Raw genomic sequence first — 20,728 nt, 5'->3', positions numbered from 1 at the left:
ATTTTCACCCGCATAAAATGTGAATGGTCCAGCAATTGTCAAAACGGGATTATGTAACATGAAGAACAGCTTGTGGAGACATGCTTGCAACCATACCCTGTGACGCAAATGTGTTATTTTCTGATGAGGCACATTTTCACCTCAGTGGGTGTGTAAACAAACAGAATATGCGGTACTGGAGCAACAAGAACCCCAGGCAAATTCACCAGAGACCCCTGCACTCAGACCGTGTCACTGTGTGGTGCGCCGTATCACGAATAGGCATCACTGGACCTTACTTTCCCAGGAAAATCGTGCTGCAACTGTGAATTAGGATCGTTACTTAACTATGCTGCAAGAGTTTTTCCAACTGGCTTTGTAGGTGATGCAATTACAGGATACATGGTTTCAACAAGACTGTCACTGCGCACACACAGCGGGCATTACCATGAATTTTTTTGAGGCAAACGTTTCCTGGAAGACTTGTCTCTCGGATGGGGGATCTCAACCGGCCAGCACGATCATCAGACTTTGCACCATGAGACTTTTTTTCTTTGGGGTTACTTGAAGTCAAAGGTGTATTGCAACCGTACCAACGCTCTGGAAGACCTACAGAACAATATTAAGACTGAAACTGCAAGAATACTAGAAGACATGCTTGAAAGAGTGCATGAGAAGTTTGGAAAACAACTGTGGCAGTGTGTGGATTGTGAAGTAGACATTTGCTAGATATAGTGTTTAAACAATGGGGTTAGAAACTTCCATTATTGTCCAATATGAGAAAAATAAAAATGTAAATTTCTAAGTGTTCATTATTTTTTATTTCATAGCTAAATCAGCAAATTATCGCGTTCCACCCTTTATTTTTTTAAATATATAAGGTAACTACATATACATGTAACACGTAAAGGGGAAAAATTAGCAAAACTCTCAAAAAAAAGTCCTTGACCATTTTATTTCATGTTGTTACACAATATTCTACTAACATTCAGAGGAACATAGGCTATGTATTTCTTTTAAACACACACATACAGATTTTCTATTAAATCAGTCTATGAGAAAGAAATCGCTGTACTGTGAAAAGGCATGGCTTCATTTTCTTCCTCACAGTCAGTTTTAACTTATATATCAGGTTATTTCAACCATTAGACAACTGTGTCTTTGACATATATTCTTTGTCTTTATACATAATTTTAAATAAAAATTGTAGACATAAGAGTGTGCCATTTTGTTTCCTACATCAGTCAGCCTCAAGAAAAAAGAGGAATGTTGTATTTGTGGGTTATCAACTTATAATTATGATAATACTATGGAATCTGAATCATCCAAAACTTTGTAGTCTTACCCGTTCACACATTAAAACTGTGAGAAATATTGTCACTGAAGCTACTATCCTCACAGATCCAGCAGCTGGTGAGATCTCTCCAATAATCCTTATGTTAATGATTCCAGCAGATTTACCCATTCATATTCAGTGACTTCTTTTCCCGATTGAGGTATCGTTTGCAAAAACAGTACATGAGGCTCAAGGTCTGAGAGAGGGGGGAAGAGGAGATGGACAGAGAGGGGGAGGAGGAGATGGACAGAGAGTGTTGGGAGGTATTGGACAAAGGGAGGGCGGATATAGACAAAGAGAGAGGAGAAGAGAGGAGGGGGTGGACATGGAAAGAGAGAAGAGTGGGAAGAAGATTAGGACATATAAGCAATCCTTATACATATTTAGCAATTGCAAAGCATTGCAAGGTTTGCTACAACAAAATCGATGCTATTTAACTCGTATCTAATTGTAATTTTTATGATAATATTATGAGAAGGAAAGTTGCTACTCACCATATAGCAGAGATGCTGATTCACATATAGGCACAACAAAAAGACTCTCACAATTAAAGCTTTCAGCCATTGGACTTCGTCAACAATACACACATAAGCACATTCATGCACGCACACGCACGCACGCACACAAGACTGCAGTCTCAGGCAAATGAAACCACATTGCGAGCAGCAGCACCAGTGCATGATGGGAGTGGCAACTAGGTGGGGGTAAGGTGGTGACTGGGGTGGGGAGGGATAGTATGTTGGGGGTGTCGGACAGTGAAGTACTGCAGGTTAGACTGAGGGCAGGGTAGAGATGGGGGAGGGGAGGGGGAAATAGCAGAAAAGAAGAGAAATAAAAAGACTGGGTGTGGTGGTGGACAGCTGTGTAGTGCTGGAATGAGAACAGGGAAGGGGCTGGATGAGTTAGGACAGTGGCTAAAGAAGGTTGAGGCCAGGAGGGTTACAGGAATGTAGGATGCATTGCAGGGAAAGTTCCTACCTGCACAATTCAGAAAAGATGGTGTTGGTGGGAAGGATCCATATGGTCCAGGCTGTGAAGCAGTCACTGAAATGAAGGATGTCATGTCTGGCACCATGTTCAGCAACAGGGTTGTCCACTTGTTTCTTGGCCACCGTTTATTAGAGGCCATTCATGTGGACAGACAGCTTGTTGGTTGTCATGCCTACATAGAATGTAGCACAGTAGTTGCAGCTTAGTTTGTAGACAACATTAATGTTTTCACTGGTAGCCCTGATGGGATAGGTGATGTTAGTGACCAGACTGGAGTAGGTGGTGGTGGTGGTGGTGGTGGTGGTGGTGGCGGCGGCGGCAGTGGCGGCGGCAGTGGCAGGAGCATGTGTGGGACAAGTCTTGCAACTAGATTACAGGGGTGTGAGCCATGGGGTAAGTGAGTGGGAGCAGGGGCTGTGTAAGGATGGGCGAGTATGTTGTGTAGGTTCAGTGGACAGCAGAATACCACTGTGGGAGGGGTGGGAAGGATAGTGGCCAGGACATTTCTCATTTCAGGGCATGACGAGAGGTAGTCCAAACCCTGGTGGAGAATGTAATTCAGTTGCTCCAGTCCTAGGTGATATTGAGTTACGAGGGGAATGCTTCTTTGTTGCTGGATGGTGGGACTTTAGGAGGTGGTGGGAGACTGGAAAAATAAGTTGCAGGAGATTTGTTTTTGTACAAGGTTGGGCAGATAATTATTGTTTATGAAAAACTGATGTCTCCTTATTTCTAGTTGCATATTACATGCTAAGTTCCAGTTTTCATTCAAACTATACATTCTAAATTACTGATCTTTTTAAAATATTGTTAAAGATCATTTAAATTAAAAAAAAGAGATACCACATGAACTGCATTCATTGTTTTAATACCCAAGACATGATCTCACTTGAGCCAGAGTGATAAGCATAATTAAACTCTGAAAACAGTAACTTCCATCGCAGTGAGCACACTATACAAATGCGTTTCCCCTCAACTCATTTGCAATTTTCATAAAAACTACAGACGTGGTAATTGGCATATATTTCATTATTTTATATTTAAATCATTGATTCGAAATGAACTGAGGCAGTGGGGGGAGGGGGGTGGGGCGGTGTTACCTGACTAGAAGCAGTAATTATCAGTCTTGCGCAGTCCCAACTTGTTTTTTTTTTTTTTTTTTTTTTTTTTTTTTTCCCCCCCCCTCCATCTTTATGTACTTTATACTTCACGAAAATGCTCCATGGAATATGCGCCATTGATTAAATATTCTCAATCAGCTGGGAATTGAATCCTTGCTGCCTGCAGACAGGCATTCTACCACAAAGCTATTTGGTCCATCGAAAAATTGTCCTCCTTTTTGGGAAATTAAAGACACTCAGAAAACTTCAAATGCAATTTTCACGCAAATTTTTGAGAGTTGCTTCAAACTGCTTTGGGAAATTAGTATTAGAGTTCTGGACTTTATGCATCATAAATACAAAAAACTACAAAAATCCGGTTGCCACATGGTCTCTCTGTCAATTTTACAAAATCTGCAACACAATAACCAGTTTGAGCATAATCAAACACGCAGGTGTTTGCTGTTTAATCTACAATCTTTTTTATTAGTTTGCAGCCTCATAATGCCCAAGAACAATTTAACAACAATTAATTTCAGCAGTGAGAAATTCCTCCAACATACTAAGGAGCTGATCTGGTGGTCCACAATATACAGCTTCATAAAGAAGTGAAATAAATCGTAGATTGGGTTGATATTGTTTACAAAACTGGTCCTACACTATACCTAAAATGTGACGTCGCATATGTAGAAAAACTAGTGGAGGAAACCTGAATGTGAAATTATGCAGTATTATTTCCTTGTCAATCTCGTTTTTCGGAGTTTGGCACATAATTTGAGGCACAATTTTCCGTCTACTGTTGTGTCTTCTACTGTCATAAGTGCAGCGGCTACTACAGACGAGGGGCTTTACTCCTCTGAGGACAGACAATTTTAAAACAAAAAATGTTAAAAATTTATGCATAGATACTCTTAAGTATTCCATCTTTAAGTCAATAATTACTGGAGAATTTACACACTTATATCAAAGCCTCTCAACATACCTTGTAGCACTATGAATATTTCGTTTCATTGCCAAAAAGGTGAATGTGTAATACTGATGCTACTGGTAAATATACAGGGCGAGTCAAAAAGGGCTTTACCACTTTGGAATGATATAGAAATTTATTGAGATAACTTACAGAACTGATAGATTTGTTACTTTGTAACAAACGACTTAAGAGTTTGATTCACATAGTGCATTAGTACCCCGTTCCACCAACAGGAGCAGCAGCATGGTGCACATTTAAAATGGCTACTTTCACTGGTGTGGAGTATGCTCTCATTGTGTGTTTTGGTTTCATGGATTCTGCAACAACTGTTCAACATAAATTTGGCACAAAATATGCTAAATAACCTTCAAACAGGCCTACAGTGTATTCCTGTCACAAGAACTTTATTGAGATGGGTTGTTTACTGGAAATGATAAATTATCACGTCACCTGCGTGGTGTTGATTATATCAAACAGGTTAGGGAGAGCTACGCCAGTCCAGAAAAATCAATGCGACATGCATCTTGTGAGACTGGAATTCCACAAAAGACTGGTGAACACTGCATAGACATTTACACTTGAAACCGTACAGATTCACAATGGCACAGCGTATTGGTGATGCAGATAAGGTTGCTCGTGAAGAATTCTGTGCAGAATTGCTGCAATGGATAGAGAATGACAAGACATTCCTGAACACAATAATTTTCAGTGATGACTCAACATTTCGTATCATTGACATGGTGAACACCCACAACTGCAGAATATGGCGCAACGAAAATCCAGATGAAACCTTGGAACATGTTCATGACAACCCCACAGTCAATGTGTTTTGTGCCCTTAGCAAGTAGAAAGTGTACAAACTGCCAGTGGTATTGTGAATCTGAGTATGCTAGAAAACTTTTTAATTCCACAGATCAATGAAGATGACTCAGATGGGGTAGTTTACTATCAGCAAGACAGTGCACCACCTCATTTCCTCGCAGTGCACCACCTCATTTCCTCCCAGAAGTTTTGAGGTTTCCCCAATAATCACTTCCCAGGTCAGTGGATTGGCCATGAAGGACCAACCACATCATGCCTGACTTGACACCACTGGATTTCTTTCTCTGGTGTTTCATTAACGACCATATGTATGTTCCTCCCCTACCAAAAATCAGATCTATGCTAACATTGCACAAGTTATGCTCAATATGTTGCAATGAGTGTGGGAGGAAACTGATTACTGGCATGATGATTGTTGCATCACAAATGGTAGTCAAATCAAATCAAAATGACACTTGACACTTAACTGAAATTCTTGTCACCATAGATGCTACATCCCTTTACACCAACATCCCACATACCCATGGTCTCTCTGCCCTTGAGCACTACCTCTCCCAACGCCCACCCGAAGATCTTCCAAAAACCTCGTTCCTTATCACACTTACCAACTTCATCCTCACCCATAACTACTTCACTTTTGAAGGCCAGACCTACAAACAAATCAGGGGAACGGCCATGGGAACCAGGATGGCTCCGTCCTATGCCAACCTCTTCATGGGCCGCATGGAGGAGGCTTTCCTGAAGACCCAACAGCTGCTTCCCCTGGCCTGGTATAGGTTTATAGATGACATCTTTGTGGTCTGGACTCGTGGTGAAGAAACACTCCTTAATTTCCTCCATAACCTCAACTCTTTTTCGAATCTGAATTTCACCTGGTCCTTCTCCAAAACCCAAGCCACCTTCCTGGATGTTGACCTTCGTCTTGTTGAAGCTCACATCCACACCTCTGTTCATATCAAACCCACAAACAAACAACAGTACCTTCACTTTGATAGTTGCCATCCATTCCACATCAAATGCTCCCTTCCCTACAGCCTAGCTATTCGTGGCAAACGCATCTGCTCCAGTGATGAATCCCTCAACTATTACACCAATAACCTGACCAGTGCTTTCCTCTCCCGCAACTATCCTACAGACCTTGTCCACAAACAGATCTTCCGAGCAATACATTCCTCCCCGTCCAACAACAATGTTCCTACCCCCAGACCACACAGAAGCATCCCCCTTGTCACCCAATATTATCCTGGCCTCGAAAACGTCAACAAATTACTCCGCCAGGGATATGACTTTCTCAAGTCAACCCCTGAAATGAGATCATCCCTTGACAAAATTCTCCCCACACCACCCAGAGTTGCCTTTCGTCGCCCCCCTACCTCCGTAACATCCTTGTCAAACCCTACAATATTCCCAGACCACCTTCTCTACCCAGCGGTTCCTACCCCTGTAACCAACCCCGCTGCAAAACCTGCCCCATGCATCCCCCCACAACCACCTACTCCAGCCCCGCTACTGGTAAAACATACACAATTCAAGGCAGGGCCACGTGTGAAACTACACACGTCATTTATCAACTGACATGTCTGCACTGCACAGCCTTTTACATCGGCATGACAACAACTAAACTGGCTGAGCGCATGAACGGACACAGACGAACTGTCCGCCTAGGAGATGCCCAATACCCAGTAGCGGAGCATGCCCTCCAGCATAATTCTAGGGATCTAGGAACCTGCTACACCGTATGTGCCATTTGGCTTCTCCCACCCAACACCAGTCCCTCTGAACTGCGGAGATGAGAACTTGCACTCCAACACATCCTTTCATCCCGCCATCCCCCTGGACTGAACCTACGTTAAACAACCTCACTCCCATTTACTCTTCAGTCTTCTCCTCTTTCCCTTTCCTCTTTAACCATTCACGCATCTTTTCATCCTACATAGTTGTGTTTATCTTTATACTATATACCTCTTTACTTCTGTATGCATCCTCTTTGGTTTGAAGCTGGCACAGTACTTACAGTAGAATATCTTTGGCTTCCCTCTGACAACCATGCCTCCATCCTTGCTACCCTCCCTATTTTCCTTTCCCTGTTGCTTCATAGCCTGGGTTGTGAGTAACTGAATCCCCTTTCCCTTCTTCCCTTTCTTTCCCCTCTCTCCTCCCTGATGAAGGAACATTTGTTCCGAAAGCTAGGAATGTAATTTTCGGTTCTGTTTTATGTGTATCTATCGGCTGTACTGAGCTGAGGTAAGTACTGGCCAGCCACTCTATCTCTTTGTTAGTATTTGTTTCACATCTTTATATGAGATTTTCCATTAATCATTAAGATAGAGATAATGTCAGTCTTGGGCTTTGTGCAAAATCAAACTGACCAGGGAAACATTCTCCTGTCATTCCTAGTTGGTTGTTGGAGTTAAGGGACCAAACAGAGGAGTGTGCCTCCAGAGCCAACTAGATTGACAACCCAGAAGCTAGCATATTGGCACATTCTCTGAAGTCAACCGCCAAAGAAGGGTCAAGATTGAAGAAGGGCTCTCTTTTAAATGGATACCATTGAAGACGAGAAGTGTCTTGTGGCAAACTATTAAGGATGACCCCCTGTTTCTGGCACCAAATCTGCGTACTGTTGATCTCACTGTTGCCACAGCAATCCACATTGCAGTATGAAGGTAAAGTCTCTGTGCACAGCTCTGATTTCTATTACACTTGTTGGATTTATGTTTGTTTTTATCATTAAAGCTTGTGCATTTGGGGGAGTAAGAATTAAAGTTCAGCAAGAAGAAATAAAATTGTTGAGGTTTGTCGATGACATTGTAATTCTGTCAGACAGCAAAGGACTTCACAGAGCAACTGAAGGAATGGACTGTGTCTTGAAAGGAGGATATAAGAAGAACATTATCAAAAGCAAAACAAGAATAATGGAATGTAGTTTAATTAAAATAGATGGTGCTGAGGAAATTACACTAGGAAATGAGGCACTGAAAGTAGTAGATGAGTTTTACTATCTGACAGCAAAATAAACTGATGGTGGCCGAAGTAGAGAGGAATTAAAATGCAGACTGGCAATGAGAAGACATTTGATATCATCAAATACAGACTTACATGTTATAAAGTCTTTTCTGAAGGTATCTGGAGTGTAGCCATGTATGGAAGTGGAACAGGGATAGTAAACAGTTTATACAAGAAGAGAATAGACAATTGAAATGTGGTGCTGCAGGAGAGTGCTGAAGATCAGACGGTCAGATCAAGTAACTAATGAGGAGGGTCTGAGCTGAATTTGGGAGAAAAGAAATTTGTGGCACAACTTGACTAAAAGAAGGGGCCAGTTGATACAATATTTTCTGAGACAACACGGGATCACTAATTTAGTGGAGGGAAGTATGTGTGTGTGTGTGGGGGGGGGGGGGGGATAGGGGGAGAGGGAGGGGGGGGGGAGAGAGAGAGAGAGAGAGAGAGAGAGAGAGAGAGAGAGAGAGAGAGAGAGAGAGAGAGAGAGAGAGGAGGTAAAAAATCACAATGGGAGACCAAGAAATGAATACAGCAGTAAACAGATTCAGAAGGATGTAGGTTGAACTTGAAGATGAATAAGCTTGAGTAGCATGGAGAGCTACATCAAACCAGTCTTTGGACTGAAGACCACCACAACAACAACAGCTTGTGCACTGAGGATATATGCAGTTTTTACCTGGATTCTTGAGTTTAGAAAATATTTTGCACACCAAGTCTACATTATAAAAAACTGTGTGTTGCTGCTGACACCTCTCCCCCTCCCCCTCCCCCTCCCCATCCACCAAACATCTCCGGAATTAATCCACAATCACAATATTACTGTTAAACCCTGTGAGCAAAATTAAAGTAATGCCTCTTGTTCTGGAGCATTTCTATTTCGAAAACTTGCATAGATCTCTTCCAGAGCAATCACTGAGTAACATTAATCTGACAAAATTACTTTGTACAATTATTGGATCTAACCATTCAGGCACAGTCAATTAAAGTAATGAGCCATGGGCAATTAATTAATCTCAAGCATAGAAAGACAGCAGGTTACTACCACAGCCTCTTTCTACAGGTGACCAGATTTTAGACAGAAAGTTATGGTTTTAACAAAGTTCTGGCATAAAAACTGTATCAGCTAAGAAGCTAGTAGAGGCCAGGAATGGTTGGAACTTTGTAACCATTGGCATGTTCACTTACCTAAGGATATTTGAAAGTAAAAATTGGCAGCAAAAGATAACCTCCAGTATAAAGCATCAACACCTTAATCTAAAGAATGTAACACTTACCGAGTAGCTGAGCTTCTGTGTGTAATCGAGGCGTAGTTCTAAGAGTCGGTGGCACTTATCGTAGAGTGCACGGAAGAGAAGGGATGAGGCACTGCGCAGCATACAAACTTTCTGCAGGTTTGGGGCATCACAGAAAGTCTGTATTGCCTCCTGATCGCTTGTGTGAGAGCTAAAAAATAACAAACATAGGCACAAAAATGGTGGGAATTGGCAACAACATTAACATTCAGAACTCAAAGTTACTTCAAATGGCAACAGAAAGAAATCACTCACAGGAAGTGAGAAATAAACACATTCAATTTAGCAGTACAGAAGCAGTAACAGGATTAATCAAAAATTTAAAATGCAAATAAAATAATAGCAAACAGAAGTTATTTGCAAAATTCTTAAGATTTTTTATGGCCGACAGCAACCAACGCCTTGTGCAGAGCAACAATAAAATTTAAATGTGGAGCAAGGCAATGAGCTCAAATTATGCAACCAGTCTTACTGTCAATCACTTCTTCCCTCTGTCTCACAACCTTCCCCCTCATTACTGTTATTTTTGTTTTTCATTATTTTAATTTTGTCACTACATTTTGCAGGTATTATGAATAACCACCTTATTCATTGCACCCACCACCTTAACAGAATACGATTTATTATTACTTTATTTATTAATTTATTCATTTATTGTATCTCCAACTTACCATTTAGGTTGTAGTTGTTGGAAATACGGGAAATGCAACTGCTACTGCAACAACTGATGTAGGAATATGAAGAATCGCAAATGACAATTAACATCCAGAAACAATTTTCAGTCTGTTGTTGTTGTTGTTGTTGTTGTTGTTGTGGTCTTCAGTCCTGAGACTGGTTTGATGCAGCTCTCCATGCTACCCTATCCTGTGCAAGCTGCTTCATCTCCTAGTACTTACTGCAACCTACATCCTTCTGAATCTGCTTAGTGTATTCATCTCTTGGTCTCCCTCTACGATTTTTACCCTCCACGCTGCCCTCCAATGCTAAATTGGTGATCCCTTGATGTCTCAGAACATGTCCTGCCAACCGGTCCCTTCTTCTTGTCAAGTTGTGCCACAAACTCCTCTTCTCCCCAATTCTATTCAATACCTTCTCATTAGTTATGTGATCTACCCATCTAATCTTCAGCATTCTTCTGTAACACCACATTTCGAAGGCTTCTATTCTCTTCTTGTCCAAAATATTTATCGTCCATGTTTCACTTCCATACATGGCTACACTCCATACAAATACTTTCAGAAAGGACTGACACTTAAATATATACTCGATGTTAACAAATTTCTCTTCTTCAGAAACGCTTTCCTCGCCATTGCCAGTCTACATTTTATATCTTCTCTACTTCGACCATCATCAGTTGTTTTACTCCTTTACTACTTTAAGTGTCTCATTTCCTAATTTAATTCCCTCCGCATCACCCAACTTAATTCGACTACATTCCATTATCCACGTTTTGCTTTTGTTGATGTTCATCTTATATCCTGCTTTCAAGACACTGTCCATTCCATTCAACTGCTCTTCCAAGTCCTTTGCTGTCTCTGACAGAATTACAATGTCATCGGCGAACCTCAAAGTTTTTATTTCTTCTCCATGGATTTTAATACCTACTCCAAACTTTTCTTTTGTTTCCTTTACTGCTTGCTCAATATACAGATTGAATAACATCGGGGAGAGAGGCTACAACCCTGTCTCACTCCCTTCCCAACAGCTGCTTCCCTTTCATGCCCCTCAACTCTTATAACTGCCATCTGGTTTCTGTACAAATTGTAAATAGCCTTTCGCTCCATGTATTTTACCCCTGCCACCTTTAGAATTTGAAAGAGAGTATTCCAGTCAACACTGTCAAAAGCTTTCTCTAAGTCTACAAATGTTAGAAATATAGGTTTGCCTTTCCTTAATCTTTCTTCTAAGATATTGCCTCACGTGTTCCAGTATTTCTATTGAATCCAAACTGATCTTCCCCGAGGTCAGTTTCTACCAGTTTTTCCATTTGTCTGTAAGGAATTCGTGTTAGTATTTTGCAGCTGTGACTTATTAAACTGATAGTTCGGTAATTTTCACATCTGTCAACACCTCCTTTCTTTGGGATTGGAATTATTATAGTCTTCTTGAAGTCTGAGGGTATTTCACCTGTCTCATACATCTTGCTCACCAGATGGTAGAGTTTTGTCAGGACTGGCTCTCCCAAGGTTATCAGTAGTTATAATGGAATGTTGTCTACACCTGGGGCCTTGTTTCGACATAGGTCTTTCAGTGCTCTGTCAAACTCTTCACACAGTATTGTATCTTCCATTTTATCTTCATCTACATTCTCGTCCATTTCCATAATATTGTCCTCAAGTACATTGCCCTTGTATAGACCCTCTATATACTCCTTCCACCTTTCTGCTTTCCCTGCTTTGCTTAGAACTGGTTTTCCATCCAAGCTCTTGATATTCATACAAGTGGTTCTCTTTTCTCCAAAGGTCTCTCTAATTTTCCTGTAGGCAGAATCTATCTTACCCCTTGTGAGATAAGCCTCTACTTCCTTATATTTGTCCTCTAGCCATCCCTGCTTTAGCCATTTTTCACTTCCTGTCAATTTCATTTTTGAGACATTTGTATTCCTTTTTGCCTGCTTCATTTACTGCGTTTTTATATTTTCTCCTTTCATCAATTAAATTCAATATTTCTTCTGTTACCCAAGGATTTTTACTAGCCCTCATCTGTTTACCTACTTGATCCTCTGCTGCCTTCGCTACTACATCCCTCAGAGCTACCCATTCTTCTTCTACTGTATTTCTTTCCCTCATTCCTGTCAATTGTTCCCTTATGCTCTCCCTGATACTCTGTACAACCTCTGGTTCTTTCAGTTTATCCAGCTCCCATCTCCTTAAATTCCCACCTTTTCGCAGTTTCTTCAGTTTTAATCTACAGTTCATAACCAATAGATTGTGGTCAGAGTCCACATCTGCCCCTGGAAATGTCTTACAATTTAAAACCTCGTTCCTAAATCTCTGTCTTACCATTATATAATCTATCTGATACCTTCTAGTATCTCCAGGATTCTTCCATGTATACAACTTTCTTTTATGATTCTTGAACCAAGTGTTAGCTATGATTAAGTTATGCTCTGTGCAAAATTCTACCAGACGGCTTCCTCTTTCATTTCTTACCCCCAACCCGTATTCACCTATGTTTCCTTCTCTGCCTTTTCCTAATCTCGAATTTCAGTTACCCATGACTATTAAATTTTCGTCTCCCTTCACTACCTGAATAGTTTATTTTATCTCATCATAAATTTCATCAATTTCTTCATCATCTGCAGAGCTGGTTGGCATATAAACTTGTACTACTGTAGCAGTCGTGGGCTTCATGTCTATCTTGGCCACAATAATGTGTTCACTATGCTGTTTGTAGTAGTTTACCCGCACTCCTATTTTTTATTCATTATTAAACCTACTCCTGCATTACCCCTATTTGATATTGTATTTCCTAACACATTAAAATTGTATGCTGTACTGGGAGTCTGAGGATATACCTTAACATTCAGAGAATAAAATATACCGGTAATGCTTTGCAACAAAAATTTAGTAGATTCAAACATGAATTGACGTAAATCAAAGGATGCATCGGAGTCACGTACTTGAGAGTACTACTGTCATCCAATAGCAGAAGAACTTTTGATATAAACAGAAATATTGCAACAAAAAAGAGTACTTTTCTGGAATAGCAATATAACAAAAAGTATGAAGAAAAGCATTGTTGATAGTACTGCTACATACGTGTGTAAACACACTGCATTTCAAGGAAATAGCATATGTAGAGTAATGAAATAAGAGATTATGGGATCAAGCAAGATGATAACTGATCTAATAAAACCAAAGCTCGACCATCTAATAATAATGGCTAATGACAGGTGGCTAAAATTAATTAGGAAACTTAGTCAACAAGGGAAAGGAAAGAGAGGTTGCTATTGAGACATGCCTAAACAGCACATTTGGTCCAAGAACAGCATCATGCAGAATGACAAATTCTCAGCGAGATTCAAGTTCAGAACTGAAGAACTGCAGAAGAAAAGCACTTTGAAAAATATCTGTATTACATTTCAGATTGTCTGCAATATCATAAAAGTTATAACAAGAATTTAACACCCCCATCAAGCCTGGATCTAGGAGGAGGAAAACCGGGGTATCTGCCCCGGGCAGTAATTTCAGGGGGCGCCAGATTCATATTCTTGAAGAGAAAAACCTGGTTTCACAAAGCACCTAACATCCAGCATACATTGGTCTATTGATTATTCATATGATTTTGAAACAAATCCCAGCTGGTTTTTCAACATTTCTGATCACATTCTAAGTCTATTTCTGAACAAATCATAAGTTGCCTTTTGAATGTGTGCATAGTGTACATGATGTGTCTGCCAACGGAATCCCCATTGCATCTAGAAATAATAATAATAATAATAATAATAATAATAATAATAATAAAAGTGTTGTTGTTACAATTATTGGCAAAATCCATAGAGTCAGACTACCAGAGTGGAAATAAGTGACTAACGGAAATTACAAGTAAGAAAGATTATGGTGTATCCAAGAAAACGAAATTTTGATGGAAAATTTTTCCCAGATCGTTACATTACCAAGGGCCAGTTGTACATTCCCCAGTTAGCAGCCGTTTAAATTCTGCTCTCGGAATAGCGCAGAAAATGCGTTGTATGAACAAGTCATAATGCCTAACCGGAGAATAAATGCTTGATAACTAAACTGGAACTGGCAAGATTAGTGAAGCTAACCGGAGAATAAGTTTTGACAGTGGCAGGAATAGTTACAAAATTAGTGATGACAAGATTGTTAGAATGAGGAAGGAAAAGAAACGGGGACATCACACAAATTATAAGGAAGAATATGACGAGTCCAAATTTATATAAAGATTTCATACTACTATTTTCAGATCTCATGCTTGAGAACTGGAGTGTATGAATGAAATGTGAAACTATTTCCTAACATTAAACCTTTTGTTTGTAGTAGGCCTAATAGGCATTTGATATTGGTACTTCGTGAAGTATATTCTGTCTTGTTATTTGTGTAAATGAGGTGGATAAAAATGATCATCTGGGCCAAAACAATCTAACTTATTTGGTGTGTGTTATAACTGCTGCAATATTAGAAAGGCCTATTTCATTTTATCTAGCAGACAGTGACAAAATAGACGTAATCAAATCGAGAAACCACACATTCAAATTAACAGCTTTTTCAGTATTAGACAACAAGATTTTGATTTTTCATGTAGCAAAATCTTTGACGAACTGTGATAAGGTAATAGACTTTCGCAGAAAGGAAAGCATGCTATGTAAAGCTGTAGCAAGATTAGAGAGAAAAAAAATGCTGGGACCTAAGGACTGAAGAAACTGTGTGCTGTCTTGCTTGTCTCTTGTCTTACTGGTTTTATGTTTTCTATATTTAATTTTATGTCACACAAAAGAGAAAGTTACTAGCTAATAGCCAATAAAGAGTGCAAATTTTCTGAATAGTTCTTTTTACCACAGTTACAAATAATCCCACCCAGTATTAACTGTCAATTTTTTTAAGGTGGATAGGATGTCAAATTGGTCAACTGGGACCAGGAGAGAAGCCACAAGAGCAAATAAGGTCTTATATTTTGTCAAATACATGTGTTTTATACGTCCAACTCTTCAGAAAGACTTGTGCTACAAAATGCACATTTTTTGCGCTGATCAGAAATATCGTAGATCCAGGGCTGCACCCTATATTATATCGAAGTAGACAAAAACTTTCTAACACCTATTCTGCAGGTACCCTGTAATTACTTCATTAATTACTAGCTAATTTCCCACGGTTTCACCCGCAAACACATTTGACATATATATTGCCCATCTCCCCCCCCCCCCCCCGCCCCTCTCCCCCATTTCTCTGTCCTTCCTCTCCTTTCCCCCTCCCTCTGTTCATTCCCTCTTTCCCCCTTACCCCTGTGTCTGCCCATTCCTTCCTGCCACCACTTTCCCTATCTGCCCATCTCCTCCTGACTCCCTATCATCACTGTGTATCTGCTTATCTCTTCCACCCATCTCTCTGCCCACCCCCTCCTGATCCCATTCTCCCCATCACCTCTGCACCTCCCTTCCACCCTAACCTCGCCTCTTATCTGCTAGCCCTGTATCGCCGCCCATCTGCCCCTCCACCATCTATATACTCCTTCCAATCTCCCTATGTCCATTTCCCACATCTCTCCTCCCACCTACCTCGACCACCTCCTTCTCCTCCTCCTCCCCCCTCCATCTCTCTGGCCATCTCCTCATCCTGCTTTTCTACATCCATCGCCTCCTCTCATCAAATCTCTGACATCGCTGCGGATGGAAGAAGATCCTGCAAGAAGGGGACCAATGACAACTGAAGAGAATCATTCAATGTGACATAAGTGTAACCCTTTCCAAAATTGCTGCAGATTTCAATGTTGGGCCATCAATAAGAGTAAGTGTGCGAACCATTCAATGAAACATCATCGATATGGGCTTTTGGAACTAAAGGCCCACATGTGTACCCTTGACGACTGCACAACACAAAGCTTTATGCCTCGCCTGGGCCCATCGACACTGCCATTGGACTGTTGATGATTAGAAACATGTTGCCTGGTCGGTCAAGTCTCTTTTTCAAATTTTATCGAGTAAATGGATGTGTACGGGTATGGAGACAACCTCGAGAATCCATGGAACCTGCATGTCAGCAGGGGACTATTCAAGCTGGTGGAGTCTCTGTAATGGTTTGGGCATGTGCGGTTGGAATGGTGTGGGACCCCTGGTAAGTCTAGATATGACTGACATGTGACATGTACGTAAGCATCCTATCTGATCATCTGCATCCATTCATGTCCAATGTGCATTCCTTCAGACACAATTCTGAGTTAAACACTTCCACTGGCCTCCAGACTCCCCAGACATGAACACTACTGACCATATCTGGGATGCCTTGCAACATACTGTTTATAAGAGATCTCTACCCCCTCGTACTCTTCCAGATTTATGATCAGCCCTGCAGGATTCATTGTGTCAATTGCCTCCAGCACTACTTCACACATTAGTTGAGTACATGCCAGGTCATTTTGCAGCACTTCTGTGTGCCTGAGGGGCCTTGCATGATATTAGGCAGGTGTAGCAGTTTCTTTGGCTCTTCAGTGTAGTATAAGGCTTGCTTTGCTGTCTTTTCATGATTGTCCTATGAGTGATGTCAGTCTCCTACTCTACATTAACAGAATCAAACACTTACTAAATCCTCCCTCAATACAGACTTTTCTTCCAATGTTTTGTAGAGAAATTCCAACTGCTAAGCAAAATTTTTCACCTGGGGTGGGTTGAAGACATCTGTTTATAACACCGCAAGCATCATTTAGTACAATGAAAACCTTCTCTGCACATACTAAATTAACCCACAAGGGGCAAGCAAATTCAGCTGCAGATTAGCACAGTCCAACACCATGACTCCACATCACTGTAAGGCCAGCTTCCCACATGGAACTGCCAAGTTTACAAAGTAATTTTCTCTTGCCTGAATCTGTTGTATCCAGTTCTCATTGTGCTTCTCGAAGGTGCGTAACCAGCTAAAGATGGTATATAGCTGCTAAGTCTGTATTCAGCAGTGTCAGTCAATTTATGGTGATGTTTTGTTTGCCCTCCACCAACACTTATTTAACAGATGTACACTGTCAAGTGCAATGGCTTGAGTGTCAACTGATTGTGGGTTTTTTTTTAGTATTCCTGGAAATCACAAAGCATGAGCATCAGTGTACAGAAAACATCCAGTGTTTTGAGGATGAGGTTGGTCATTGGTATACACATTGAGACATATGGGAAATAGAACACTATCCTAAAGTACACAGTTCCTCAAGTCTCTTCATCTCTGAAACTCAAAGTAAAATTTTCTGTTATCTTTTAATACAGATATGATTTCGGTAAGAACAGCCTTCTTTGTTATTGTGAAATGCACACTGACAAATATTTCATGTTGTACTGTGTCCTAAGAGGCTGTTAAGTCAAGAGATACCTACAATTATTCACATCTGCCTGTACCTGTTAGCTACACTTTGGATATGATTAACTATATGTCCTGAAGAATATTACACCTCCTTCACTTACTGCATCATCAGATGCAGTAGGTGAAAGAGGGTCCACGGTAGGCACCCATGTAGCAGCTCCATCGGGCTCATTGTCCCCCACCAGAGTTAAACAGTATGAACTCAAAAAACAGTCTAGAGCAACTTCAGGGTACCTGCCGGATACACACTTCCACATCTGAGCTTTAAGCTCCAAACTATGCGTTAGGCCTCACCTTTTGATTGAGGATGAAACGGAGGTGTTGTTAGATGGCTCACACCATTAACCTGACAAAAAGGTGCAAATGCTTGAGAAAAATTGAGGGTTGTTATCAGTAACCACAGTATACGGAAGTCCCTCAAATGCGAACATCTTAGACGGGACCGAAATAGTGGCTGCTGCATATGCAGATGGACAATGTGCCACACAGGGTAAGTTTGAAGAAGTGTCCACTGCAATGAGCCAATAGTGATTTAGAGAGGGCCCAGCAAAATTGACATGTAGATGCTGCCGCGGGTGCTGCAACACTGGCCAGCAGGAAAAACACGCTCATGGGGCCGTCTGTTGCTGAACGCAGTGAATGCAAATGATGATAAGCTGTGTAATTTCCCCACCTGTGCGTGGCCGAAGCCACAGTACAACATGGGGAGCTGCATCCTCCATAGCTAACAAAAGAACCCCGTGAAACACAGCAAGGTGGTACTGGAGGGAGAAGTAATTATGCAAGGGATTCTAGATACTGCCTGGGTGTTTTTCCGACCAACCATGTTACACAAAAGAGACGACCCAACTAAGTACACGACCCGCAGCAATGGCTGATGCTGTCATGGCACTTGTGATGGGAAAACCATCATCCATGCTCAGGTTCTCAGTATCTAAATAGAAACAAAGTAATTCGTCCAGACTGAATGCTGGGTCCAGCCTGATTAGAAGGCGAGATATGGCATTTGTGTTAGTGTATTGCACTGTCTGCCGGAAACAGATCTGATAATGATAACGGGAGTGGAAAAGAGCCCACCACAGCAAACGATGCACTCTCTTTTCTGGCACAGAAGCTGAAGGGTTAAAAAGAGCAACCAATGGCTTCTGATCCATGATTAAATGGAACTTAGAACCATACAAGAACATGTGAAATTTCTTGAGGACAAAACACAATCGCTGAAGTCTCCTTTCCAATACGAGAATACTGCTGCTAGGCGGGAATTAAAGTCTTAGAAGCACAAGCAATGGGTCATTAGACCTATCCACATATCCGTGTGCCTGTGTGCCTACATCATGCCAAGGCCTTGCTGAGAGGCATGCTGACCTGGCTGAAAAGTGGCCAGACACAGGACTGATTGAAGCTTAGATTTAAGCAAAGCAAACACTGCTTCACAAATGGGGGACCAGAAAAAAAGGCACATTTTTGAGCAACATTAGATGCATAGGGCAAAAACAGTAGTATGCAACTTTACCTAGAAACGTCTGCAGTCCCTTAATGGGAGCTGACCGCTGCAAAGTCGTAATTATGTCAATATGGTGACTCAAAGGCTTGACCCCTGTTCAAGAAACCTCAAAACCTATGTACTCAATTGATGGCTGACAAAATTGAGATTTGGCAAGATTGCACTTCAGAACCACAGACTACAAACGGAAAACAACGATCTGAGATTTCTAAGGTGGTCTTCGATGGAAAAACCTGAAACAACAATGTTGTTGAAGTAACTGATGCAGTCCGACACACAGGCTGTCAGCTCTTCTAAAAAATGCTAAAAAATTGCAGGTGCACTAGCAGCACCAGAAGGCAAGCATTGATATTGGTATAGGCTGAAATACGTATTGGCAATGAGAAGACGCCGGGTGGCCTCATACAAGGGGAGCTGGAGGCAAGCTTCTGACAAATCGGTCTTTGAAAAGTAGTGGCCGCCTGACTATTTTGTGAGCAACTCATCAGGGTGGGGCAAGGGGTGTGTATCTATCAAGGACTCAGCATTAATCATGACACAGAAGTAGTTGCAGAGGCGAAGCTTATCCATCCGCTACTTAACAATGACCAGTGGTGTAACCAATTCACTGGAAGAACTAGGTCGAATTACATCAAGCGACATCACACGGTCTAATGGAAATGTGGGGCTGAAAACTGGTAGCACAACCAGGAAAAAACCGAGATGTAAACTTCGAGCTGGGGGACTCCGATTGCTGATACAGAACTTGATCCGGCACTAAATTTACCTCATTGGCAACGGAGAAACAGAAAGCATTAAATGCATCTAACCCTAAAAGATCTGAGGTATGTGGGATTATCCACAACGTAGGTGAAAGGGTGAGCAACACATTTGCAAGAGACAGGAGCGGAGAACTGACCTAGGACCAGAATCTGATGTTTATTATAGCTAACCAACTTTCATGAAACTTGTGGGAGGGGAGGGGAGACCAAGTCCATGTATGTTTATGCATTCACTAACGTCACTGCAGCTCTGTGTCTACTTGCATTTTCTGCAGTTTATTAAACACACATAAGTCAATAAACTATGGAAAATCCAGGATGGAATGTAACAATATGAAAGAAGGAAAGTTGCTACTCACCATATAGCGGAGACGTTGAGCCGCGATAGGCACAATAAAAAGATCACACAATCATAGCTTTCGGCCATTAAGGCCTTTGTCAGCAGTAGACACGCACGCACGCACGCACGCACGCACACACAAGTGTGCAAGTGCAACTTGCACACACATCTGCAGTCAGAGAGCTGAAACTACACTGGGCAGGGGTAAGGAGGAGGCTGGGGTGGGGAGGGGGAGGGATAGTATGGTGGGAGTGGCAGACAGTGAAGTGTTGCAGTTTAGACAGAGGGTAGGAGCGAAGGTGCGGAGGGGGGATGGGGTAAGTAGCAGAAAGGAGAGAAATAAAAATAAAAGAAATTAAAAGATTGGATGTGGCAGTGAAATGACGGCTGAGTAGTGCTGGAAGGTACAGGGAGGGCTGGATGGGTGAGGACAGTGACTAACGAAGGTTGAGGCCAGGAGGGTTACGGGAACGTAGGATGTATTGCAGGGAAACTTTCCACCTGCACAATTCAGAAAAGCTGGTGTTGGTGGGAAGGATCCATTTGGCACAGGCTGTGAAGCAGTCATTGAGATGAGGGGTATCATTATTTGGCACAGTGATCC

The 20,728-nt window shown here is 41.5% G+C and overlaps 1 protein-coding gene across 3 annotated transcripts in view; it reads right to left on the bottom strand.

The window, feature by feature from the left end:
• Nucleotides 1-20,728, bottom strand: part of LOC126109610 (uncharacterized) — a 93,608-nt gene that overhangs the window by 55,540 nt on the left and 17,340 nt on the right. For all 3 annotated transcript variants that reach the window (XM_049914653.1, XM_049914655.1, XM_049914654.1), the window contains one exon: nucleotides 9,478-9,646. In XM_049914653.1, the coding sequence (XP_049770610.1) occupies nucleotides 9,478-9,646 (169 nt within the window). The remainder of the gene's footprint in view (nucleotides 1-9,477; nucleotides 9,647-20,728) is intronic.

This window comes from Schistocerca cancellata, chromosome 12 (genome assembly GCF_023864275.1).
Source record: "Schistocerca cancellata isolate TAMUIC-IGC-003103 chromosome 12, iqSchCanc2.1, whole genome shotgun sequence".
In the NCBI taxonomy this organism is placed as follows: domain Eukaryota; kingdom Metazoa; phylum Arthropoda; class Insecta; order Orthoptera; family Acrididae; genus Schistocerca; species Schistocerca cancellata.
This window is presented reverse-complemented; position numbering and strand designations above follow the sequence as displayed.